The sequence below is a fragment of the Ahaetulla prasina genome, chromosome 4, assembly GCF_028640845.1.
Source record: "Ahaetulla prasina isolate Xishuangbanna chromosome 4, ASM2864084v1, whole genome shotgun sequence".
In the NCBI taxonomy this organism is placed as follows: Eukaryota; Metazoa; Chordata; class Lepidosauria; order Squamata; family Colubridae; genus Ahaetulla; species Ahaetulla prasina.
This window is the reverse complement of record NC_080542.1, coordinates 24,024,085-24,052,039: the sequence shown is the minus strand read 5'-3', so window position 1 is coordinate 24,052,039 and position 27,955 is coordinate 24,024,085. Positions and strand designations below refer to the sequence as shown.

Genomic DNA, 27,955 nt, shown 5'->3' with positions numbered 1-27,955 from the left:
GAGGGGGGGGAGAGTATCTCTTGGATGGGGTTGCAGAAGAAGCAGAATTACGAAAGACTTGAGCGTTGAAATGGGATGTTGTGAAAAAAAAAAACGTCAACCAGAAGGATCAGGAAGTTCTTAGTTTGCTCCCTAGGCTGGGTGAATGATGGGGTGGGTGGGGTGTGTTTGTGTGTGAATCCGATGAATGGAGAAGTTGGAGAAGTCCTGGGTCCATCCCCATCTCCTGATCCCTGTTTTTGAGTTCAGAGTTCCTGGTGACAAATGTGGAAGCCATCCTGCCCTTTGGCAGGGCGCTCTCAGGGCCTTATTAATGAATAACTTTGGCTGCAGGGCTGAAGAAATGGATATATAGTCCCAAGGTAGAATCCCCGCTGGGTTTTATGCAGTTGTACCAAGCCTGTAAGGCTGAGTCCTTCTGCTCCTCACTGTGCAGAAGAGAATCCCAGGTCAATCCCTACAGCAACCAGGAATCTTCGGTCGTCACCCCTTTCCTGTCACCCCTTCCTTCCATAGGTCTGACCCTGACCGCTGCGTCCCATTCCTCACCCTCAGAAGGCAGTCCCCCATCCCTCCCCCACCCTGAGGATTCCCAAGGATCTTCTTGTGTCTTGTGACACCATGTCTGGGTTAGTCTCTCTGCTGCTGCTGCTACTGCTGCTCTTTTCTTGCCAGATCTCAGAAGGCTCCAAGCACGTAGAAGGTGAGTTCCTTCATAGTTCTTCTCAATTTTTAACACAAAGTGCTGGGTTAGGAATACAGGAGCTGCTTTCCACTACTGTATCCAAATGACATGATGAACCCAGCCATTTAGTGGCTTTAGTGAAGCCAGCCAATTGTGGTTTATATTCAAGAGAGCCTAAGTGAGCCACGTTTAGCCCTAAGTATTTTTTAGGTCAGGGGTCTCCAACCTTGGCAACTTTAAGACTTTAAGCAAAGCTAGCTGAGGAACTCTGGGAGTTGAAGTCCACAAATCATAAAGTTGCCAAGGTTGGAGACCCCAGTTTTAGGTAAGTTTGGATGGAGTGGCACACCTAGCATCAACTGTGACACTGTAAAAGCTTCTAGATTGTTTAAAATACAGTTGCCCAAACTTTTGGCTTGCCTGGGCCTCATTGAGTGAAGAGGGATTATTTTGGGCCGCATATAAAATATATAGTATATTTAATGTATATAAATAACAGACTTCCTTTATTTTTTGGCATGTTTTTATTATCTTGGGGGCTGCACTGCTAGGTGTCCAGAGCCACATGTAGCTTATGGACTGCAGGTTGCACATTCCTGGTTTAAAAGGTAGGCAGATGAAAAATATGACTATCTTCCATTGATTTGCCTTATCAATGTTGTAACTCAAGTTGGACATAGGAGCAAAAATAATTGTGGGTCCTTCTGCCGGAAGGTAAGTTAGGGACAAGAGTTTAATTATCTATTTCTTTTCTTTCACTCAGGTGCAAATAAATAAAATAATAATTATATAGCAATATAATAAAATACATCAAAATAATATTTTATTAAAGACTTGAAATATTAGATACTGTTTTTAAAACTTTCCATGCAATAGGATACAAACACACAAAGCAAACTGCCCTGAATAAAAGGATCTTACAGGGGGATGTAATTATTTATTCTGAAAAACCAACTGAAGACATTTAGCTTTCTTCAAGCTATTTTACAGGTAAAAAAATTGAAACTTCCCAGAGAACCAGTCTAAGTAGTGACATTTAGCTACTCAACTATCCCTGAATTCCAAATTCTAACCATTGAATAATATTGCCAATTAGTACTTTTTAACTTCTACATTGCACACTTTCACACATTTTCTTTTCTGCCCATCCAATGGTTAATTTTAAAATACAAATATTTCTAAAATGAAGGTATTTATGCCTCGTTTAACTTTTTTATAGTATATGAAATCGATGCATTCATTTGACTTTATATATACTCAAGGTATTTTCCATAATCACATTTACATTTATATATGTGTGTGTATATATATATCTGTAATTATATGTTATAATTACATAACTACTGGTTTTCTATAGAGATTTAATGCATTTGAGAAAGATCCAGAAATATTTAAGCTAGCATGTCTATTTTAGGGAAGTACAAGCTTAATTATGTACTCAGATTTTATATATATATTTGTTTTCTGAGGTTTTCACGAGTGTTTGTATGTAGGTCTTTGGTTGTTCGGGTTTTCTCCCGTGTAAAATTGGAAGTATCTTGGCGATATTTCGATAAAGTCTCATTCGTCATCTTCAGGCTGGTGTTTACTGCTTCGTGCTTCTAGGAGTAGAATATTCTATTCTATATATATATATGTATGTATAAAATCAGACTATATGTGTATGCATTTTCCACCAACATCACAGAAAATATCTCTCAATTACTTAGTCTAGATTGAATGTGTCTATATGAAGTAATATGGTAGTGCAATTGATATGGTTCTATTGTTTATTTGTGTGGCTGCACACAGTAAAAATGGAACTCATATTGCAGATCATCAGCTTATCTTGCTAAACATCTAGTTTCATAACTGCATAAAATAACATTTGATCAATAGTATTATTGAGAAAAGTTTAATAATAGTTGTATTTTATCGTTTGGAATATATTATACACAATAACTTTTATTATGTTTCAATGCTTGATTTATTTATCCCCAAATTACTAAGCTTTAAAATCTTTATAAAGGTGCAAAATATGAAGAAATATTCCAGAATAGATTAGTGCCCACTGGATTCCACAGTAATGGAATTTCTTGAGAAAAAGAAACGGGCTAAAGCACAGAAATAACTAACAAATAGGTACACAACATAAATGTGTGGGATTTTTTTCTTGCAAATGAATATAAAACTCTGTTTTAGAATATATTTCTCCATCTGGCGGCCACTGATAGTAAAGCAACTTTCCTCTTGTATGTTAAAAAAATATTTTGTTTGAGCTTAAGTTATTTTACAGTCAATTTAGCGCTATAGGCAGCAATATGAAACTGACCTTCTTCCCGAGTATTTTTTAACTCTTTAGCCCTAATATTTACAGTAATGAAATTTTCGCAGCCGGACCTGATTAGTTCTGACCCAGCTTAGCTTATTAAAATCATTCAGAGTTGGGTATATTCCAGCTGGACTCTTCTAAATTAAAGTGGAACAAAAGATTTGCTTAATGAACAAAACCTACTTTCTTTCTTTCTTAACCCCCACACCGTTCTCTTCCATATAGGATATATTTAAAGTGCAGTCTCAGGGATTTTTGAAAATGAGTGTTATTTCTCATTAGCATCCTATTAAGAACTGTCACCTTATTCACAATTAAGGTTGTGTGCAAGGGCAGGTGATTTTGCTTTATATAGCCATGACAATTTCTTAGACATTAAAAAGCTGTTAAAAGCACAGGAACAACAGTTGTGCCTCCTGCTCACAATCACTGGAGAGAAAGATTTGACAATCTTTTGCTCAAGCATATGAAGAAGAGGGAAGTTTAAATGTGTGCAATATGGGATTGCAAATACTGCACAGGTCCAAGGGTGATAGTTAAATAACACAGATCTGTGCTACTACTGGTAGTCCTCGACTTACAACAGTTCATTTAGTGACCACTCAAAGTTACAACAGAACTGAAAAAAGTGATTTATGACCGTTTTTCACAGTTACGACCTTTCCATCCTCCTCATGATCTTGTGATCAAAATTCAGATTCTTAACAACTGACTCATACTTATGACCATTTCTATGTCCCAAGATCATGTGATCCTCTTTTGCGACCTTCTGGCAAGCAAACTCAATGGGGAAGGCAGATTCACTTAACAGCCAGGTTACTCATTTATCAACTGAAGTTATTCATTTTTTTTTTTGTTGTTTACATTTATACCCCACCCTTCTCCGAAGACTCAGGGCGGCTTACAGTGTATAAGGCAATAGTCTCATTCTATTTGTATATTTTTACAAAGTCAACTTATTGCCCCCCCCAACAATCTGGGTCCTCATTTTACCTACCTTATAAAGGATGGAAGGCTGAGTCAACCTTGGGCCGGGCTCGAACCTGCAGTAATTGCAGGCTACTGTGTTCTTAATAACAGGCTTTACCAGCGTGAGCTAAACCGGCCCCTTTATTTAACAACTGAAGCAAGAAAGGTAATAAAATGGGGCAAAATTCACTTAACAAATGTCTCACTTAACAACAGAAAATTTGGGTTGAATTATGGTCGTAAGTTGAGGACTACCTGAATTGTTTTCACAAGCATTGATAGAGTTTGTTTCCATCACACACACACACACACACACACACTTCCTAACGAACTGTGATTTAGTTCAGAGGGAGGCATAGACTAGAAATAAAAATAAAGCCAATTTAAAAAACAGTCTTTTTTTCAAAAGTCAACACACATTTTCCCCTGGATAATGCTTAAATCTGGCAGGATGTTTGCAATTTAAATTTCTGTATAAGTAGACTGAGTGAATATACCAGCCAATTCAGAAGGTGATTTATTTAGGTTTTGACTTAATGTGTTACACCCAACCATTCTGGTTTATAAACCATGATTTATGGCAGCATATTGTATGAATCTAGCCAGTTGTGGTGCACTTAATTTTCATTAAACAATGGTTTAGCATGATATGTGAATCCATCAATCATCTTGCAAGAGTGCTCCAAAATTGCAAAATATATGTCATTAAATGATTGCCAAAAATTTTGAAGCAAGCTGGTAGCCAAACGTTTTGAAGATCTGCATAGGGCCACAGAGGACTAGATATTCAGTTTGGGAACACTAAGAAAAACAGAGAGACTCCCAGTTTGGCCTTGGGATTCTAAAATAAAATACAAGAAAGCTTAGTTCTCAAGCTAATTTGCTTTTGGATTGATTTTTTCCCCTCTCATATATGTATTCCATATTAATGAGGATTTCCAAAATTAAAATACCCACACAAAAAGTGTTGAAAACTGGACCAGTTTCATTTCTCAGACAGATTCAGTTTTGGAGAAAAGGTGTAAGACATCAACTGGCATGTAAGGGGTGAACTTACTTTTTAGCTGAACTTACTTTTTAGTTTTTGTGGGGTTTAAATATGTGTGTGTGTGTGTTTTCTGAGGTTATATATATATATAATACAATTTGCATATTTATTTATTTATTTATTTGCAAAAAGTTTTTTTTTTGTAAGCATAATAATAAAAAAAATCATTGTGAACAGGTTATCAGTCAGGTACATCCTTAAACTTATTTCAAATTTCACCTCCCATTGTGTTCTATACAATATATTTCCTTCTCCTTCTTAAAATTAATTATTTGCACATATCTAATAAAAAATTCTATTGCATCCCATTCTGAAATTTATTTCTGATCTTGTTTTTTAAGTTTTCTTCATTTTTGTATTAGATTTTAAATAATTTATTGCCTACTTACGGATACAGGACTTGGGAAACATACTGAGAAAAGGGGGTCTGGGAATATTCGAAATAAAGATGACTATAGGTAGTCCTCAGCTTATGAGCACAACTCAGACCAAAAGTTCTGTGGCTAAGCAAGATAGGTGTGAAGTAAGCTTTGCCCCATTTTACAGCCTTTCTTTCCACAGTTGTTAAGTGGATCACTGCAGTTGTTAAGTTTGTAACATGGTTGTTAAATGAATCTGGCTTCCCCATTGACTTTGCTTGTCAGAAGGTTGCAAAAGGTGACCCCAGGATGCTGCAACCGTCATAAATATGAATAAATAAATATGAGTCAGTTGCCCAGCATCTGAATTCTGATCACGTCATCATGTGGATGCTGCAATCAAAAGTGTGAAAAAGAGTCATGTCACTTTTTCCAGTGCTGTTGTAACGAAAGTCATTAAACAAATGGTTGTAAGTCAAGGACTAACTGTAACCTGGTATGGAACTTGAATTAACACCCCATCATTTTTTAAAATTAATTCATTTACTCAATTTGTATGGCCTCTCATCTCAACCAGTGAAGAAGCTTAAAATAAATTCCAATCACCAATACCAAAATTAAAATACGCAGCAGGTGAGGAAGGAGTCTGTGGCTGTTTTTTTACTATGGCTTTTCTTATTTATTTACTCTTCCAGTTTATACAGCCGACCATCCAGATGATATCCATGGCATTTTGCTTTTAAGCAATGTTTATCACACAGGAATCCAATTTTTGTTCCTTCATGTTCTGTTCACACCTTCGTGCCTTCTGCTAGACTGTGGGGAAAAATGAGCTTTGATTTGAATTTGGCTTTCTTTCTTTTCAATTTAGATTAAGTTTCAGCTTGACATCTTTCTTGTTGGAAAATCTGCAGGAACTTGCTCTGGGGGAATGAATCAAAGCCAACAACAGGCTAATGAGGCAGAGCTTAAAAGGTTCAGCTGAGGGACATTTAAAAAGTACACAAAGAGGAAATGAGCCCAAACACATAATATTACCTTATGTGTCACAAAATGGAGAGAAAAAACAAAATCACGCTTCCCACCAGAAAACCCATTTGGGGGCAAAGTCACACTAACAGTTTAATTCCTGACAATTTTCTGTTTTAGCTTTTGTTCTATTGGCCTCTGCGCTACAATGCCCATCATTCTCGGATGCCTCATCTAGATTAGAAAATGCCAAATAAGATACTTTCTTCTCTTTTTTCTAAGCTCACAATGAAAAGGGAACATATCTAGATTTTTTTTAAAAAAAAATCTGAACAGCAACCTCTCTTGGACCAGTATGCTGGATAGAAAGTCTTCTTTGACTTTGGCTTTTCCACTGCAGTTTCAGTCTTAAATATTATGAAACAGATATATAGAAGTAGTCCTTGATTTACAACCTCAATTTGGACTGGAATTTCCATTAGTAAGCAAGGCTTAAGTAAGTCACGCCCGATTTTATGACCCTTTTTGCCACAGTTAAGTAAATCACTGCAATTGTTAAGTGGGTTATATGGTCATTAAGTGAATCCACTGCCCCTTCCATTGACTTTGCTTGTCAGAAGCTCGCTGGGAAGGTCATAAATGGCAAACAAATGACCATTGGATGCAGCTGCAACAGTTGTAAAGAGATACCAGTTGCTAAGAGGTTTCTTATTAGCTTGGTATCTTTATCAGTTGCTAAGCTGAATTTTGGTGATGCGACCACAAGGATGTTGCAACAGTCATAAGTATGAGAACCACTTGTAAGTCACTTTTTTCAGAGCTGTTGCAACTTCAAATGATTGCTAAACAAAAAGTTCTAACTGAGGACTACCTGTACAGGTAGGTAGATAGGCAGGTTGGTATATCTATATCTATAGCCACATATAGAATAGAGTAGAGTAAAGTAGCGTAGAGTTGAATTGAATTGAATTGAATTGAATTCTTTATTGGCCAAGTGTGATTGGACACACAAGGAATTTGTCTTTGATGCATATGCTCTCAGTGTACATAAAAGAAAAAAATACATTCATCAAGAATCATAAGATAACAACACTTAATGATAGTCATAGTTTACCAATAAGCAACTGAATCATACTAGGAAACAAATAAAGCAATATAAATACTGTATAATACAAGCAACATGGTAATAGTCATAAGTGGGAGGAAATAGATAATAGGAAGGATTCAGGGGAAAACTGTTCTTGTGTCTAGTTGTTCTGGTATGCAGTGCTCTATAGCGTCATTTTGAGGGTAGGAGTTGAAGCAGTTTATGTCCAGGATGTGAGGGATCTGTAAATATTTTCACAGCCCTCTTTTTGACTCATGCAGCATAGAGGTCCTCAATGGAAGGCAGGTTGGTAGCAATTGTTTTTTCTGCAGTTCTAATTATCCTCTGTCTGTCTTGTTGGGTTGCAGAACCAAACCAGACAGTTACAGAGATGCAGATGACAGACTCAATAATTCCTCTGTAGAACTGGATCAGCAGCTCCTTGGGCAGTTTGAGCTTTCTGAGTTGGCGCAGAAAGAACATTCTTTGTTGTGCTTTTTTGATGTCATTTTTTATATTAGGTGTCCATTTTAAGTCTTGAAATATAATAGAACCTAGAAACTTGAAGGTCTCTACTGTTGATACTGTGTTATCTATTATAGGAGGATTTTTCCTAAAATCTACCATCATTTCTACAGTTTTGAGTGTGTTTAGTTCAAGATTGTTTCAGTTGCATTAGAAGGCTAGTTGTTCAACCTCCCATCTGTATGCAGATTCATCATTGTCTCGAATGACAATCATTGTTGTGTCATCTGCAGTCTTCAGTACTTTAATAGAGGGATCTTTTGAGATGCAGTCATTTGTGTATAGAGAGAAAGGGAGAGGGCACACAGCCTTGGGGGGCTCCTGTATTAATTGTACAGGTATCTGATATGATTTTGCCTATCTTCACCTGCTGCTTCCTGTTTGTTAGAAAGCTTATGATCCATTTAGAAGTGTGGTCAGGTACAGCTAGCTGATTTAGTTTAGTTAGAAGAATATCTGGAATGATGGTATTGATGGTAGGGCTGGGAAGTAGCTCAGGCTGCTAATGCAGTCTGTTATTAACACACAGCTGCCTGCAATTACAATTACTGCAGGCTCGAGTCCCACCAGGCCCTAGGTTGACTCAGCCTTCCATCCTTTATAAGGTAGGTAAAATGAGGACCCAGATTGTTGGGGGGGCAATAAGTTGACTTTGTATATATATATATACAAATAGAATGAGACTATTGCCTTACACAATGTAAGCCGCCCTGAGTCTTCGGAGAAGAGCGGGATATAAATTCAAATTAAAAAAAAGAAAGAATGCTCAGCTGAAGTCTACGGAGAGGACCCTTGCATAGGTCTTTGGAGATTCAAGATGTTATAGGATGTAGTGCAGAGTCATATTAACAGCATCATCTGTCGATTTATTTCTCAGTAGGCAAATTGCAAGGGGTCTAACAGGATCTGTGATGGTTTTCAGGTGGGCCAGCACTAACCTTTCAAAGGTCTTCATGTCAGAGTAACCGGTCTGAAGTTGTTCAGTTCCTTGATGGAAGGTTTCTTTGGCACTGGGATGATAGTAGAGCATTTGAAGCAAGAAGGAACATAGCACAGCTCTAGTGATTTATTAAAGATGCGGGTGAAGATGGGGGCCAGTTGGTCAGCATAAGCTTTTAAGCAAGAAGGAGTTATCTTGTCTGGGCCTGGTCCTTTTCCTGGCTTTTGTCTGTGAAATAGACCTTGCACCTCATTTTCTGTAATCACCAGAGGTAGTGAGCCTAATGGGATGGGGTCAGTTGTAGAAGGCTTGGCTGTAGTTGGTGCATCTAAGATGGGGATTGTGGAGATGGGTGGCAGTAGTATGCTCTCAAACCTACAGTAAAACTCATTCAGATCATCTGCCAGTTGTTGATCTCCTTCAGCACGGAAAGGAGGCTTGCTGAAACCGGTGATATTTTTAAGAGTTTTTCACATGTTTACTGGTTCATTTGTTGAGAACTGGTTCCTTAGCTTTTCAGAGTAGCTTCTCTTTACTGCTTTGATCTCCCTTGTTAATATGTTTCTGACTTGATTGTACAGCATTCTATCACCTTTTCTGTAGGCTTCATCTTTGATTTGACATAGCTGCTTAAGTTTAACTGTGAACCAAGGTTTATTGTTACTGTATATTCATAGGTTTGTGATCGGCACATATAGGTCTTCACAAAAACTGACGTATGATGTTACAGTATCTGTGAGTTCATCCAAGTCTGCAGAGGTATCTACGAAAACATTCCAATCAGTGCAGTCGAGGCAAGCCTGTAGCTTTAGCTTTGCCTCCTCAATCCAAGTCCTCACTGATTTAATTGTTGGTTTCATGGTTTTTTAAGTCTTTGTCTGTAAGCAGGCACAAGGTGAATCATGCAATTATCAGAGTATCCCACAGCTGCTTGTGGTAAAGTCCGATAAGCATTTTTTAATGTTGTGTAGCAATGGTCTAGAGTATTCTTGCCTCTAGTGAGACAATTGACATGCTGAAAATATTTTGGTAGCTCTTTCCTTAAGTTAGATTTGTTGAAATTTCCTAAAACAATCGGAAGTGAATCTGAGTATTTTAACTTCAGCCCACATAATATGGTCAGCTAGAGTTCGTTTACACAAGATTGTGGAGAAACATACATAGCAATTAAGAGACATGAGAACTCTTGTGGAGAATAAAATAGTTTGCAATTGATAATTAATGTCTCTAAGTCCACATCATAGCATTTCTTTATTATAGTTATATTTCAGGACCATCAGCTGTTAATATATAAATATATGCCTCCTCCATTCTTTTTATCTGATATTTCTGCAATTCTATCTGCTCTTTGTATCTGAAACCCTGGAATATGCAGGCTGCTATCATCAATTGACTCATTTAGTTTCAGTGAAGCAGAGAGCGACTGAGTTGTAAAAATCAGAATTGCATCTATTTAAAAGAAGTATTTCATCCATCTTATTAGCGAGTGAGTGTAAATTAGTTAGAAAGAGTGAAGGGAGAGGGCTTTTTATCCCATTTTTCCTTATACATATATATACAACTGAAAGCAGTTAGCATACCAATATGCCTTTCTCCTCTTGTTTTCCACACAACAACAACTCTGTGAGATGGGTTGGAATGAGAGACAGATTGATGGGCCCAAATCACCCAGCCAGCTTTCATGCCTAATGTGAGACTTGAACTCACCGTCTCCTTTTCTCTAGATCAACACCTTAACCATTGTACCAAATTAGAAATAGATTATCCATTAGAGAGGTATTTATTGCCATTTTAAAAGATCTGATTTTGTTCATAATTTGTTTTTGCTATTGCTGTTGTAAATGTTCTGTGTAGGTTTTTTTAAAGTAAATAAAATATTTTTCTAAATCAAGTGTAATATATTAGGATTTCACCTTCTCCTACTGCCCCTCTCCAATCTCCTTCAGTTGCATTTTATAAACATTTATTCTTTTTATTTTCTCCAGCAAGGAACATCACTGAAACCAACTGTCCTTCACGGAAAAAGAATTCTGCAGTGCGTACAGGACATGTTTGTCAGAGGAGCTGTGAACGCCGCCAGTGTTCAAGAACCAGAAAGTGTGAATGTGACGGTAAATGTGGACTGAGTTGCATTTCTCCAGGTAATCATGTACTGACATTAATTTTAGGGCCTCGGGATTCTGAAATAGTTTGTAGTGGTATTTCTCAAACTTAGCAACTTTAAGATGTGTTAGCTTCAACTCCCAGAATTCTCCAACCATCCATGAATTCTGGGAGTTGAATTCCAGACATCTTAAAGTTGCTAACGCTGAAAAATACTGGTTAAATTGTGATCACATTATCCCAGGACACTGCAACCACCACAAATGAGCTTCAGTTGTCAAACACCCAAATTTTTATCATGTGACCATGAGGATGCTGCAACAGTCATAAGTGTGAGGACCAGTCATTAGCAATAGTACTTCAGGTTTATATACCGCTCCACAGTGCTTTACAGCACTCTCTGAGCACTTTACAATGCCAGCATATTTCTCCCAACAAGCTGGGTCCTTATTTTACCGACCTTGGAAGGAAGGAAGGCTGAGTCAACCTTGAGCCGGTCGTAAGTCAGTTGTTTCAGTGTGCTGTAATTTCAGATCGTTGCTAAACAAATGATTGTAAGTCTAGGACTAACCGTATTCCTTTAGCACTCTTGTTGGAAGCTGGCTCAGAAGGTTGCAAATGGCAATCACATGACTCCAAGACATTGCAACTCAAAAATACATGCGGGTTGCCAAGTGCCAAAATTTTGCACAGTCACTTTTCCTAGTGCCATTGTAACTTTGAACAGTCATTTAAAAAATGGTTATGAGTAAAGGATTACCTGCCTCTGAGAGGAGGGCAGGACATCCTACCAAAGCAGTGGTAAGATCCTACCAGTTTAACAACCAGTTCGGTGATCATGCACTTTGGCACGCCTGCACCAGAAGCGTGCTATGTACACATGTGCAATTGAACAAAAAAGTCATCTTCCATGTTAGTGCTAGGGAATTAAAACAGCTGAGGCACAGCAATCCACTCTGCCGCGCTAATCAGCTCCGAAGATATAGGTAAGTAAAGTTCAGGGGCTGGCGGGCCCAGCTGATCGTCAGAGAGAACCAGTTCACTCCCAGCTGATTGTCAGAGCTACCAATTTGTGCGAACCGGTCTGAACCAGTAGAATCCTACTCCTGTGCCAAAGTAAAAGCCCTTCTGTGTCTCCTTTCATTACATCTTGCTTTATCTTTCAAGGAATCTCCCATGTTTAGCTTTCAAAGCAACCAGTAATCAACCATTAGATGGGAGTAGATGACTATGGCCACTTATGACCTGTGGACTTCAACTCCCAGAATACTGGGAGGCTTAGGAATTCTGAGAATTGAATCCTCAGGTCATAAAGTGGCCATAGTACCTCACCTCTATAATAGTCTTCCATCCTTTGTGGTATAAGTGACTAGATCCTTCCTGATTGTGACCATGTCATTTTTTTCTGTGTTCATCCAAGCGTTAAGATGTCCGTGGCCTGTGACAGTTGATAATGCTGAGACACACTTGGCCCAGGAATCCCATGTGTTTGGAGACTTCATGACAGTGACCTGCCAGTCTGGATATAGAATACTGGATGGACAAGAAATGTCAGTCAGCCGTTGTCAAGGAGACGGAAAGTGGAGTGTCACTGCACGCTGTGAAGGTACTATTTCCTAATTATTAATAATTACTCAGTAGAACCAATCTGACAGTCTTGTCTTGTCTAAAAACCTTTATCCAATCCAAAGCCACATTTGATCCCCAACTTTCAGCTCTTTGAAATGATCCTGACCAGGAAATCAAAGTTATGAATGCTGATACTAATTTTATTGCGAGCAGGAACAAAATCTTGCAAGTCTGAATGCGTCTTTCCTCTCCCTGCTTTTACATTCAAGAAAAATAGGAAGAGTCAAGTCTGACCCGCTTTTTCATATTAAATTTCTGCTTTGGACTCAACTGTTCTCTTATCTGTTGTCTTGGTTGCTGTTCCTCAAGGTGATTTTCACAGCCCATGGCATTACATCAATACCTTCATCAAAAGGCTAATTAATGATTGGCCTGATTGACTTTACATATCCTTGACCTGTAGTATGTGCTCTTCTTTTCCAGAAGTTTTTACTTTTGCAAATGTTTGCAAACCTCCTCCTGAGATTGAAAATGGAAACCACGAAAATGGTCCTTATACCATAGGAAAGGAAATACTATATATGTGCAAATCTGGGTGAGTCTAGTACTCTATTTCTTCAGTGAGGGCTATCCTAAAATTCTAAGCAACACACATGCTACATCTCTTATCTCAGTGTTTCTCAACCTCAGCAACTTTAAGATGTTCAGACTTTTTTATTTTATTTTATTTTATTTTGTCACAACAGTATACACAAGCATCAACATAAAACAACAACACATCATATAAGCATATATATGAGCAAAAGTATGCAATAACTATATTAATTTGATATAATGAAAGGAAACAATAGGACAGGAATGGTAGGCATTTTTGTGCTCTTATGCACACCCCTTATAGTCCTCTTAAGAATGGGGTAAGGTCAATAGTAGACAGTTTTTGGTTAAAGCTTTTGGGATTTTGAGAAGAGACCACAGAGTCAGGTAATGTGTTCCAAGCGTTAACAACTCTGTTACAAAAGTCATATTTTCTGCAATCAAGATTGAAGCGGTTAACATTAAGTTTAAATCTATTATTTGCTCTTGTATTATTGTGATTGAAGCTGAAGTAGTCTTTAACAGGAAGGACATTGCAATAGATGATTCTATGTGTTAAACACAGGTCTTGTTGGAATCGGCAGAGTTCTAAGTTTTCTAATCCCAGGATTTCAAGTCTGGTGGTATAAGGTATTTTGTTGTTTTCAGAGGAGCGGAGAACTCTTCTTGTAAAATATTTCTGGACGCGTTCAATTGTTTTAATGTCAGAGATGTGGTATGGGATCCAGACAGATGAGCTGTATTCAAGAATAGGTCTAGCAAATGTTTGTATGCTCTACTTAGTAGTGTAGAGTTTTTGGAAAAGAAGCTACACAAAATTAGGTTTACAATTCTTTGAGCTTTTTTTGCTATGTAGTTGCAGTGGGCTTTGGCACTTAGATCATTTGATGTGACCAAGGTCTTTAACAGAGTGGGGGTCATCTGTAAGGTAATGTCCATCAAGCTTGTACTTAGTGTTTGGGTTCTTTTTTCCAATATGTAAGACTGAGCATTTGCTGGTTGAGATTTGGAGTTGCCAAGTTTTAGACCAATCGGATACAAAGTCAAGGTCTTTTTGAAGGATAGTAGTATTGTTGGTGATGTTAAATAGTTTGACATCGTCAGCAAAGAGAACACAATAACTTGAGATAAGGTCACAGAGATCATTTATGTATAGTATGAAGAGCGTTGGTCCAAGAACGCTGCCTTGGGGAACGCCACTTTTGACAGGAACAGGATTTGATAGAGCATTGCCAATTTTGACCACTTGTTGTCTGTTTGACAGGAAAGTAGTTATCCAATTGTGAAGAGGTCCTGAAATGCCATAGGATTTTAGTTTTAGGAGAAGTTTATCATGTACTACTGAGTCAAAAGCTTTGCAGAAGTCTATGTAGATTGCATCTATTGCTTTGCCTTGATCAAGATTAGTAGTCCATATCTTTTTGCAGTGGAGAAGTTGTAAGTTACATGATAATTTTTTTCTGAAACCAAATTGTTTATTAGAGAGTAGGTTGTTTGTTTCTAGGTGGAGGGTAATGGATTGGTTGATGATAGATTCCATAACTTTACAGGTGACACAGCATAGAGAGATTGGTCTGTAATTTTCAACTAGGCTGGGATCTCCTTTTTTGAAGATAGGGATGACTGTGGCTAGAGACCAAAGTTTGGGAACTAGTCATGAAAGCTTTATCAAAGATTATGCTTAGGGATTCTGCTATATTAATTGAAAGTTTTTTTAAGAAGTATCCACATAGTCCACCAGGCCCAATAGATAAAGATGGTTTCAGGTTGTGAAGAGCTTTTTCAACATTATCTTCTGTGAAGTCTATATGTGTTAAGTCGTTGTACTTGTTGGTACGATTGGGGAATGTCGGATATGAGCCATCACTGTTAACAAAGACTGAGCCAAAGAATGTGTTAAAGAGGTTTGCTTTAACTGTTTCATCAGTACATTCTTTGCCGTTAAATTCTTTTAGTGGTGGGATGAATCTTTTTTCTTTAAGTTTATTGTTCACAAAATTATAAAAAGCACGATTGGAATTTGTGCGCAGAAGGACTTTTTCTTGCTTGGTGTGGTAAATGGTGCATTCAGTTTTTATTTGGTTGCAAATATTTCTGTAGCGGTTTTTGAAATTAGCTACATAGCCCTTTTTGTTTCTTCTCCAGAGGGATTTTTTTTTGGATTGAAGCTTTTTGATTGATATGGGTAATTTGTTTTGTTTTTTTATTTCGGTGGTGATTTGTGGTACGTATAGTTTGATGATTCTATTGATTTCAAGTAGGAATACTTTATAGTAGTCTTCAGCAGTGATGCAGGTTGAGAATAGATTTTGCCAGTCAAGAGATGAGAGAACGTTGTTTATAAGGTCATAGTTGGCTTTTTTTAAATTGTAGTTATAGAATAGAATAGAATAGAATTTTATTGGCCAAGTGTGATTGGACACACAAGGAATTTGTCTTGGTGCAAATTACGAGTACTATTATGAGTACTATTATTATGACAATTTATGTAAGGGCGTATATTGAGACAAACATCTATCATGCAGTGGTCACTGTTGGAGAAGGGTTCTTTTATTTACATTCCATAAATTGAGTTCGTGTTGTTGCAAAAGATGAGGTCGAGGCAGTTGTTGAATCTTGTATTGTTAGTTATTAGTTGTTCAAGACCTAGGTTTGTAACAGCGTTGTATAGTATAGAATGGATTGGTTCAGTTGTACATTCATTTGTTATCCAGTTTATAGAAGGTAGATTTAGGTCACGCAGGAAGATAAGAGGATATGAACAAGAGGTAGCCCATGTTAGCAGTGAGGTTAACATCGATGTCATAGTCAGGGGCTCTGTAGCATAGTAAGAATCTAAGTGTGGTATTAATGGATAGGTCACATACAATAGTTTCAGGAAGAGAAAGTTTATGAGCAACTTGAATATTTTTTAAGTTCAATGATTTTTTGTAAAAGATAGCTACTCCACCACCTCTGCGGTGTTCACAATCTGATCGAAAAACTTGATACTCTTTGTTTGAAATAATGGAGTCAGCCATGTTTCACAAACAAATATAATATCAAATGTACCATTGTTTAATAAGAGGATAAATTCGGGTAATTTTTTTACAATACTTCTTGCATTTATTAATTTACATTTGAGACCTGTAGTATTTGGTGTAGGAGAGGAAAGGGAGTACATACCTAGTTTTGATTGGTAGTTGATTGAGAGTTATGTACAACAGGAGGTTGAAGGAAGGTTGGTTGAGCAATGAGTGGTTGATCATTTGATGGATGGAGGTTTTGTACAGGTGGTTTGAGGTTAGTAGGTTGATCGACAGTTGAGACCTCTCACAGTTGTGAGAGTTGGAACATTTTTATGCCACCACACTCCCCTGCAGTGTGACTCTCATCAGCTTACCAGTTATAAAACAAGTAAATAAATAATTAGAATAATGAAACATTAAAAACTATAGAGATTAAAATATTAAGTAAACATGAAAACTGGTCACAAATCACTTTTTTCAGTGCCATTGTAACTTTGAATCTTCACTAAATGAATGGTTGTAAGTAATGGACTGCCTGTATTTGAAAGTATGAATGATTATTCCCTTATACTGCCATCTTTCTCCCCTCCCCCCACCCTTTGCTACATAGATATTGGTTGCAGGGGTCCAATTCCCTCCGATGCCAAGAAAATGAGGAATGGTCAGACAATGCTCCAACTTGCCATCGTAAGTAGTCAAGACACAAGAGTAGAGGAAGATCATTATAACTTCTTTCAGATTTCTTAAACGTGATCAGGTAGAAATATTCTGTTTCATGGCCATAATAGTAATATGTCAAACCACAAACTTTACATAAGGGTGATCAGGCATATACACCTGGATCAACCACCTATAAACCAAAACGTAATACTTGTCAACATTTGCCTCTTTCTGTCCATCTTCATACTGAGAGATCTATCTATTCATATATTCATTATAAGAGCTGTAGTAGTGCAGTGGTTAGAATGCAATATTGCAGGCTAACTCTGCCCACTGCCAGGAGTTCGATCTAGACCAGTTCAAGGTTGACTTAGCCTTCCATCCTTTCGAGGTTGGTAAAATGAGGACACAGATTGTTGGGGGCAATGTACTGACTTTTGTAAACCACTAAGAGAGTGCTGTAAAGCACTACGGAGAGGTGTATATAACACTTAAGTGCTTTTGCTGTTACCCTTTTAACCAGGGGTGAAATGTTCCCGGTTTGGACCAGATTACATGATCCGATGGTGATGGCGCTGCCATCACTGCCCATCCCCCATGCCCAGCTGAGCCACATGATCATCAGAAGTTGTTTTTTTTTACTTTTAAAAGCATTTTTTCTTCTACCAAAAAAATGCTTTTAAAAGTAAAAAAATAGCCTCTGATGATTGCACAGCTCAGCTGGGATCGTCAGAGCCTTTTAAAAGCATTTTTTCTACAACCTCTTCAGCTGAAGAGGTTGTAAAATAATTGCTTTTAAAAGGCTCTGATGATCCCAGCTGAGTTGCCTGATCATCAGAGGCTTTTTTTTTTCTTTTAAAGGCAAAAGAAATGCTTTTAAAAGAAAACAAAAGCCTGTGACGATCAGGCAACTCAGCTGGGATCGTCAGAGCCTTTTAAAAGTATTTTTTACAACCTCTTCGGCCAAAGAAGTTTTAGAAAAAATGCTTTTAAAAGTTTAAAAAAAAGTTGGCCACGCCCACCCCGTCACATTATCCCCCACCCCACCAAGCCACACCCAGAGAACTGGTAGTAACAAATTTTACATTTCAGCACTGCTTTTAACCATTAAGCCATAACTCCCTTCTACATATCTTTCCATCTAAATAGACATTTCATATATCATTCCGTACATCCATATAAGTTGTCTTCCATTGATCTTTAATTAATCCATCCATTTAATTTGCAGACTTATCTAAGACTTTCTTTTTCTCTCATCAGCTGTTACCTGTTCCCGGCCACCTAACATTGCACAATCAACACTGGTGGCTGTACACCAATCTGAATATCCTGTAGGAACTGTAATCTATTACTTATGTCAGAAGGACTTCTTCCTAGATGGTTCTAACAGAGTCATCTGCCTGAAAAATGGAACCTGGTCCAATCTGCCTTACTGTAGAGGTATCTTCCCTTTTCACCCCCTCCCATTCCTCTTATGTAGAATATTTTATCAACCTCCCATTAAATTCCACCTCCAAGTTCTGTTTCCCTTTACTTGTTTATTTTCTGTTCTAGCTCGTTGTCCTGTCATTGTCCAGAGGAGCCGGATGATCTACAATGGACACAAAGTTTGGGCTTATGAGATCCCAAATGGTTTTGTTCACCATGGTGAAACAATCACGTTTTTCTGCCGAAGTCAGAATAAGACCTGTAATTTTGAAGTTGAAAGCCATTGTTATGATGGTGTATTGAAGATACCTGATTGCTATGATGGTGAGGAGTAAAATAAGATGTATTAGAGATCAACATGGTACATTCAGATTACTGTATCATAGCCTCTTGACTTTATAGGGATATTTGAGAAAGAAGGGAATGGAACGGAACAGAGGAGAAGAGAATGGATATAGTCCTCCAGTTATGACCACAATTGGGCCAAAATTTCTGTCACTAAATGAAACATTTGTTAAGTGAATTTTTCTCCATTTTGCCACCTTTCTTGCAATAGTAATTAAGTGAATCACTGCAGCTGCTAAGTTAGTGACATAGTTATTAAATGAATCTGGCTTGCCCACTGATTGCTCATCAGAACATCTCAAACGCCGATCATATGACCTTGTCATAAATATGAGTCAGTTGCCAAGCATCTGAATTTTGATCACATGACTATGGAGATGCTGCAACAGTTGTTAGTGTGAAAAACGGTCAAAACTCGCTTTTTCAGTGTTGTAAGTTTGAATGGTCACTAAATTACTTGTCGAGAACTGCCTAAAAAATGGAGTGGAGTGAAGAGAGGGGAGAAGAGCAGAGGTGGGTTTCAGCAGGTTCTGACCAGTTCTGGAGACCCGGTAGTGGAAATTTTGACTAGTTTGGAGAACCGGTAGTAAAAATTCTGACTAACCCCCAATCTATTCTCTGCCTCCCAAGTCCCAGCTGATCGGGAGGAAATAGAGATTTTGCAATAACCTTCCCCTGGATTGGGATGGGAATGGACATTTTACAGTATCCTTCCCCTGCCACAGCCACCAAGCCATGCCCACCAAGCCATGCCATGCCCGTCAAGCCACACCCACAGAACCGGTAGTAAAAAAATGTGAAACCCACCACTGGAAAAGAGGGGAAGGGAGGGGGGAGCGGAGGGGAGAGGAGAGAATAATTTGGCTGGAAGAGCCCTTTATCATTTATTATGGTTCATTGCACAATCAGCCAGATGTTTATAGACTGGATTTGCCATTTCTATCCACCTATTGAGTCTTCCCCAAGGACTGGGGATAGGCAGATATGGAAGCATTTGGAAGAAATTGTATTATTTATTGTTATTATTACTTTGGTTTGTCAGCCAGATGTTCAGATTGTATTTATTGTTATTTATTAAAAAAAATAATCAGTGGATGCTGGCTTGGTCATTGTGGAAGTTGAAGTCCATGCATTTTAAAGTTGCCAAGGTTGAGAAACTCTGCTAGAGTAACCAATTTAACGATGTATCTTCCAATTCTTGTCATACCGAATCTGGTTCCTCATCCCAACAAAGATAAGAGGCACAAACAGCACATTTTTACAAACAGCAAATTTGTGCCATCTACAAAAAAAAAACCTCGTTTGCATAATCAATTGCAGTAACTAATTGGTGGTTTGTGCTCTAGATATATTTGTTTTTCTCAAAGAATTTGAGTTGAAAATTATGTTAACCAAATACTTAACTTTTTATTTCACACATTCTTCTACCTTCCCTAAAGATGTATATATAAAACTATATTTGAAGAAAAGGGCCTCTATGCTTATGTGTGTATTACTATAGACCAGGGGTCTCCAACCTTGGCAACTTTAAACCTGGTAGACTTCAGCAAAGCTGGCTGGGGAATTCTGGGAGTTGAAGTCCACCAGGTTTAAAGTTGCCAAGGTTGAAAACCACTGCTTTAGACAAAGTTCCTACTTGCCTTTCAACCACTTTTTTTGATCATTTCTCCTCCTCTATCTTCTTTCAGAGCCAACATACTTGCAATACCATCTCTTCCCCAAAAGAGTTGTATCCGAAATAGGTGCTTGTTGAACATCTGACTATCTGACTCCTTCAGCAGTGAGATCTTTTCTCCTTCTCCTTGTTCAAGCTTGAGAGGCATCCTGGAAGTCCAAGGGAAGAAATGGAAATGAGAAGATTAATACTAAGAAAAGATGTCAACCAAAGGGAAAAGAGAAGGCAGGGCTGTTGTATTGAAATGCTACAGCTGGCATTCTTCACAATCAATAGTTAGGTACATATTTTATTTATTTTTATCCGTTGCTCACTAAGTGAGCATCAAAATTCTTTCAGGCTATCCCAAGCCACAGCTCAATTTCTCCTGTGTTTTTTTCGAAAATATTTCTTCCACAAATCATATGGTTAAACTCCTCCAAACTATCCTCTAAATAGAGAGGATTTTAAACATGAAGGTAGTTTCATTTAAAGCCCACAACAAGTAATGGCACATATAGTAATCTTAGAGGAATTGATCTGCAATATTCCTTTATCCAGTCTGATCTAGCGGTTAAGGACCAGGATAGAAATTTGGAGACTGTGAGTTCTAGTCCCGCCTTAGGCGTGAAAGCCAGCTGGATGACTTTGGGCTAATCACCAGGAGACCCTGAGTTCTAGTCCCACCTTAGGCATGAAAGCCAGCTGGATGACTTTGAGCTAGCCTCTCTCTCTCAGCCCAACTCACATCACAGTGGGGTTATTGTGGGGGAAATAGGATGAAGAAGGAGTATTAGATATGTTTGCAAGCTTGAGTTGTTTATTAAAAAAATAATAAAGGTGGAATCTAAATAAAATTAAATAAACTATAATAGATTGAGAGAAACTGTCTTGGAAAACAATGCTAAGAACTGTTTGCTAAAAGCTGTAGTGGAAGCTAGATAAATTTGAACCACGAAGTCCCTGGCTAGCAGTTTTTACTTTTTGGAAGTGTTCTACCATAGCACCCTTTAGGCTTAGAAAATATTCCTCTTGGGCACAAGGGACTGCAGCAAGCAAATAAAAAAAGGAACAGACTGATTGCAATTGAATTCATTATTGAACACTGAGTTCAGTAAACCCAAATGAACTCAGAGAAATGCGTAAGAGCAGACAAAATAAAAAACATGACCCCAGATTAGGGAACCTATAGCAAACAAGCTGAAGCAAATTTCCATTCCATGCTGGTAAAATATTTATCTTTAATTCCCAAAGCCTATGACTCTATACAGTACTTACATATCCCAGTGAGAGAATGGAAGAGTTATGGCAGGGTGGTATTAATAGAAGAGAATATTTGTAGCTTTGAGGTGAACCGTGGAGTCCTTGGTATTTTCTGAGCTGGGTTGTTTTCTTGCAGATGTTTCATTTCCTGACTAGGTAACATCATCAACAGTATAAATACCAGACTGGTATTGTTCCCATTATCTCCTAGTTAAGCATGATCAGGACCCTGAGGTCCAGACTGAACAATAGGATGATGGAAAAAAAGATAACTGAAGAATGATCCAAGGATAAGAATGATATAAAAACATTTTCCTGTATACTTACGTAGATCGATTTATATATAATAAATTGAATTTGTTATATAAAAATGTGATCTTGTGCTTCAAAACTAAGAGAGGCCTCTGAGGTGAAGCTGGATTCATTGATTTATTAGATTTACTCTGCCTCGTTGTGTATATTTATGAGGTAAATTCACATCCCTACAAACACACACACACACACACACACAGAGAGCAGTAAATACTATGTCATTCTTCCCATTTTATTCCCCAATTAAGTGAAGTAGAATAGAATAGAATAGAATAGAATAGAATAGAATTTTATTGGCCAAGTGTGATTGGACACACAAGGAATTTGTCTTGGTGCATATGCTCTCAGTGTACATAAAAGAAAAGATACGTTCATCAAGGTACAACATTTACAACACAATTGATAATCAATATATCAATATAAATCATAAGGATTGCCAGCAACAAGTTATAGTCATACAGTCATAAGTGGAAAGAGATTGGTGATGAAGTAGATTATACTGTAAGGTATTGGATTTCCCAAAATGGAGAAGGGGTTTTTTTAGACTGTCCCTTAAAACAAGATTACCTCCCGCCCAAAAAAATCTTTACCTGCTAATATAACTTGTTATGTTTGTATGTGGAAATGTCTCTCCTGTGCCACCTGTAATTTTTTTTCTGAAAACTGGAAGAACCGCACCATTGACATTGACAAATTCACCACCAGTCAATTGCAAAAGCCAGCTTTACTTGGAACAGTTTACATCCTGCAATGACACCTGTAACACCTTTAAACCAACATCTGCCTAACCCAGGTCTTTAGGTAGGACTTGATAGGTAGATAAAAATGCCAAATCCAGTCTGAACGTCTGCCTCACAGCAATGAACCATAATAATAAAGGAGGCACCTACATCAAAACCACTTTATAATTTCCCCTGAGGTAATTTCATTCTGATGCATGAAAAAGTGACAACACCCTCCTATGCAGGCAATCTTAGAGCATTATTACCCCCGTGAAATTAACTCGGGTCTCCAAGCTTGGCAACTTTAAGACCTGTGGATTTCAACTTCTAGAATTCCCCAGCTAGCCATGGCTGGCTGAGGAATTCTGGAGTTGAAGTCCACAAATAGCTGCGTTCCTGTCTAATAGGCAACATCAAAATACGGAATGTTCTGTTCCCCCCCACCAACACTCCCAACAAAAAGTCAGTCAAAGGCCTTCTGCCAACAGTTTATTTACACTTGGCTGGATTCCTTTTGGCACAGAAATGTTCTGGCCACGTCTCCCTATTCGCAGCTTTGTCCAACACAAAAAGCCAAGAAGCTCCTCCTCCTGCTTTTATCTCCTGTAGGTGTTCCTCCGTGACTCATCATTCCCTGGGCCTGCCCCAATGCTTCCTCTGCTGTATGCGCAGGTCACGTCTGCGCAGTCTCACATCAAGCCAAGATTGGCCTTGGGGCGTTGCCAAATCAGAAGAAGGCCCGGGAATCAGGCCTTGCCAGTCCCTCCTCCTCCTCCTGGGTCGGTGCCAGGGAGGAAGAGGGCCCAGAGGAAGCAGGCCTTGCCAGCTCCTCCTTCTCACTCTCTGAATCCTCCTCCTCCAGGAGTCCGAGTCTGGGAGCCTGGGTCACAACACTATCCCTCACTGCAGGACCCTTCCCCCGGGGCTGACAGTCGGGATGCGGTCGGGCTGGGTTCTGCTCATGGAAGGCCTGCACCAGGTCAGGGGCATGAACGTCAGAGGCATCTACCCAGGAGAAATCAGTCCCATATCCCTTCCACGCGATCAAATATTGAAAACGACCCTTCAGCCAGCGGGAGTCTCTTACGCTGTGGACTTCGTATTCCTCCAACCTGTTCTCGGCAACGGTGATGGGCACCGCTGGGCACCAAAGGGGACTCGGTGTGGCCTCAGGGACCAGAAGGGACAGGTGAAAGATGGGGTGGAGCCGCACGGATCACGGCAGGGTCAGCCGGTAGGCTACCAGGGTTGATGACTGCCTCGAACGGGCCGATGAATCGGTGATCCAACTTCTTTACCAGGCAGTCGGACAGGAGGTGTTTGGTGGAGAGCCACACCCGGCCTCTGACCGCCAGCAGGGTGTCTTGGAGCGGTGCTGCTACAGGTTTCAGTGAATGGCGGCACTCTTTTTCCCTGCACTTACTACTCTCGGAAACTCAATCCTTCCGAGCCCAACTACACCATCTGGGAAAAGGAGTTGCTGGCTCTCAAGGCTGTGTTCGTGGCCTCCCGCAACCCCTCCAGCAGCTCCGGGATGAGCGGCAGGGGGTAGCAATTCCACACCATAATGGCGTTTAGCCGGCAGTAATTGCAGCACATTCACAAAGAGAACCGGGGCTGAGAGAGGGGACTTCGAAGGTTGGATGAACCCTCGGGCCAGGTTTTTGTCCAGGAAGTCCCTGAGGGTGGCCAACTCGGGCTCCCACATGGAATATAGGCATCCCACAGGCAGCGGTACGTTGGGCAGAAGGTCCACAGGGCAATCGTAGAGCCGATGTGGGGGAAATCGGTCCGCCTCCTTCTCGCTGAACACGTCGGCGAAGTCCATCAGCTCAGGAGGCAAGGAGATGGCAGGGGTGGAGACGTCCTGGCTGGCACAGGAGTGGCGGATGTGGTTAACGCACTGCTGACTCGGGAAAGAGATGCCGTTCCGCAACTAGGCCACCTGAGGATCGTGGGTCCGAAGCCAGGCCAACCCAAGGACCAAGGGAAAATTAAGGTCTGCCGTGACATTAAACTGGATTGCCTCCTCATGGTCCCCAATGGCCAGGTGCAAAGGCTGGGTGGCGAATTTAATGGAGCTGGCCACCAGTTCTCACCCATCAATTGTCTCTACCCGCATTGGAGGGTCCACCGGAACCACGGGGACCACAAACTGGGTCACAAAAGCCTGGTCCATAAAGTTCGTTGTGGCCCCTGAGTCCACCAGTGCATGCGCCTGGAGCCCGTCCAACTGGTTCCCCAACCACACCTGTGTGTCCAGAATCAGATGCCGAGGGGGCCCAGAGTCTACTTCCGCAACGTCCAGTGGGGGCTTGGTATGTGCCCAACCTAGGGTTTCCCTGAGGTCGGGCCTCCTCTGTTTCCCGATTGGTCACGCTGTGATTCGGGGACTGGTGTGAGCGCCCCACTTCGCTTTCTGGGGCAAGAAGCAGCGAAGTGGCCGGGCTCCCCGCAATACAGGCACAATCCCCCTTGGCACCTCTGGTTCTGCTCCTGGGCCGTCAGGCGAGGTCTGGACACTCCCAACTCCATGGGCTCCTCCACAGCGGTTACAAAACGTGGGGTGACCCGGGGTGCTGGTGGCTCAGGAAGCGGGGTTACAGACGTCGACAGCAGGTCTTGGGGGCATGACGGGACGGTTGCCATTGCAGATGGGCGTCAAGGCGGAGACAAAGGGGCACCAAGTCGTCGAGGGTCCACGGCGCCTCCACCCGGGCCAGGTCATCCTGCAGCTCTTCTGAGAGGCCCTCCTAGAACGTGTCCACCAGTGCTGCATCATTCCAGTCAGAGTCCTGGTGCAAAAGACAAAATTCGGCAATGTACTCCTGCAGGGGGCGCTTCCCTTGATGGAGTTCCCTAAGGCATCTGGTTGCCATCAGAGTCCGAACGGGGTCCTTGTACATGATGCGCAGGTGCTGCCAAAAATGCTGGTGGTCCGCCAGCAGGGGGCTGTCCTGGAGCAAGAGGGGCGTGGCCCATCGGGCAGCCGAGCCGGAAAGAAGGTTAATCACGAAGGCCACCTTAGGCCCGTCATCTGGGAAATCCTCTGGCCGCATAGCCATGTAGAGCTGGCACTGTCCCAAGAAGGTTGGGAACATCTCAGGCTGCCCAGAAAACGTATCCTGCACAGTTATCAGGCACTTGCAACGAGGAGGAGGAGTGGGAGGACGGGGGTGGGGGGGCTGCAGGCCTGCCAAGTGAGCCACTTGCTGCTGTAGCTGTTGATTAACCGCTTGTAACTGCTGCAACTGCTGCTGGTCCATCTTTGGTGGAAGATGGTTTAATCGGGGTGTTGGACAAAATGTTCTGTTCCCCCCCCCAACACTCCCAACAAAAAGTCAGTCAAAGGCCTTCTGCCAACAATTTATTTACACTTGGCTGGATTCCTTTTGGCACAGAAATGTTCTGGCCATGTCTCCCCACGTGCCTGCCAAAATCTCTGAAACGGTCTGTTATCGAGATAACTAGAAAATTACAGATAAAGCGAGAGTCACTCACAAATAGATTCTTTCATCCATGAAACAGAATTGCCCGCGCAAATTCGCAGCTTTGTCCAACACAAAAAGCCAAGAAGCTCCTCCTCCTGCTTTTATCTCCTGTGGGTGTTGCTCCGTGACTCATCATTCCCTGGGCCTGCCCCAATGCTTCCTCTGCTGCGCGCACCGTCTGCACGTCACATCACGTCACGTCACGTCACGTCTGCACAGTCTCGCATCAAGCCAAGATTGGTCTTTGGGCATTGCAAAATCAGAAGAAGGCCCGGGGGAATCAGGCCTTGCCAGCCCCTCCTCCTCCTCCTGGGTCCAGGAGTCCGAGTCCAGGAGCCTGGGTTACAACAGGGAATGCCTTATCAAACCCTGCACCTGTTAACAGCAGTGTCCCCCAAGGCAGTGTTTTAGGGCCCACACTGTTTATACTTTACATAAATGACCTTTGCAAACATATTATAAGCAGCTCTTTGCTGATGATGTAAAACTATTCGACACCACTGACAATGTCTTACGCATTGGCAAAAAAAAATCAGAACACCAAATAAAAGCTGGGCAGATACAACATTGTAGACGACCCTCACTCTGTCAAAGACTTGGAGTACTCATCTCAAACAATCTAAGTGCCAGAGCTCACTGCAACAGCAGTGCCAAAAAGGCATTAAGAGTTGTTAACCTAATCTTGCAAAGCTTCTTCTCCACTAATATTGTACTGCTAACTAGGGCATACAAAACCTTTGCTAGACCAATTTTCGAATACAGCTCATCTGCCTGGAATCTGCACTGTATATTGGACATTAATATAATTGAGCAAGTCCATAGGTATTTCACGAGAAGGAGTACTCCAGTCCTCTGCTCACACTAGAAACCCTTATGCCACCAGGCTTGAAATTTTGGGCTTAGACAGCTACGCCACCTTCGGTGTGACCTAAGTGTAGTACACAAAATTATCTGCTACAACGTCCTACCTTTCAATGACTACTTTAGCTTCAACCGCAATAATACACAAGCACACAATAGATACAAACTGCTCCAGATTCGATTGCAGAAAATACAACTTCAGCAACAGAGTGGTCAATGCCTGGAATGCACTACCTGACTCTGTGGTTACATCCCCAAACCCCCAAAATTTTCACCGTAGACTGTCTACTGTTGACTTCACCCCATTCCTAAGAGGTCTGTAGGGGCGTGCATAAGAGCACCAACGTGCCTACCACCCCTGTCCTACTGTCCCCATTTATTCATATCCATTTCCTGTATCCATAATCATGTTTATGCTTATACCTGTTACCTTATGATTTTTGAAAAACTAAAATAAATAAATAAAATTTAAAAGTTGCCATGTTTGGAGACCCCTGAGTTAGCTCAATGAGCTTCCTATGTGAGGAATTTGGGTTGCCCTGAAAACACGGGCTGGTCCTCATCTTTCCTATCCAAACATATTTTGCCAGGAGTTCACCAGACACTTCCCGTCAGCAGTATCAGTTGGATTGGCTGCCAACCTTCTGCTTTTCAGGGAATTCCACTACTTATCAAAAAGCTAATATTGCAAACTTGGAAAGACACTGTGCTCCAGAACACATTGTTGGATTAAGAGAAGACGGTGCCATGAGAATATTCTATGTAATGCTGTTTCTAAATTTGGCTGGTTTTTTTCCTGTTTTTATTTGGTTTTTTTAACTGTTGGCCACCCAAAATCATGGGTGGGAGATGGTTGGCCAATACTGCGTGTTTATTAAGTTGGAGAACGGAATCAGATTGTTTAGCCCAAATTATTTTTAACCTAGAATCATGAATTTCTGAGTCTTACTAAGGGGTTTGAACCTTGGCCCTTCTGCCTGCAAAGTGTCTCTTTTATTATTTATTTATTTATTTATTTATTTAATCAAATTTATATACCGCCCTATCTCCCG

At 40.4% G+C, this 27,955-nt stretch overlaps 1 protein-coding gene across 1 annotated transcript; it reads left to right on the top strand.

The window, feature by feature from the left end:
* The first annotated feature begins 537 nt into the window (after positions 1–537).
* On the top strand, positions 538–20,544 carry LOC131198076 (protein lev-9-like). The gene is made up of 8 exons (XM_058182587.1): positions 538–703; positions 10,879–11,034; positions 12,417–12,602; positions 13,049–13,160; positions 16,778–16,854; positions 18,088–18,267; positions 18,382–18,579; positions 20,289–20,544. Exons 1-8 carry the CDS (start codon positions 622–624, stop codon positions 20,351–20,353), a joined length of 1,056 nt encoding a protein of 351 aa, XP_058038570.1. The 5' UTR covers positions 538–621; the 3' UTR covers positions 20,354–20,544.
* The last annotated feature ends 7,411 nt before the right edge of the window (positions 20,545–27,955 follow it).

Coding starts and splice junctions, on each gene's coding strand:
- LOC131198076 (XM_058182587.1), top strand. CDS start 622: ATGTCTGGGTTAGTCTCTCTGCTGCTGCTGCTACTGCTGCTCTTTTCT. Junction 12,603..13,048: donor TGTCACTGCACGCTGTGAAG/GTACTATTTCCT, acceptor CTTCTTTTCCAG/AAGTTTTTACTTTTGCAAAT. Junction 16,855..18,087: donor CAATGCTCCAACTTGCCATC/GTAAGTAGTCAA, acceptor TTCTCTCATCAG/CTGTTACCTGTTCCCGGCCA.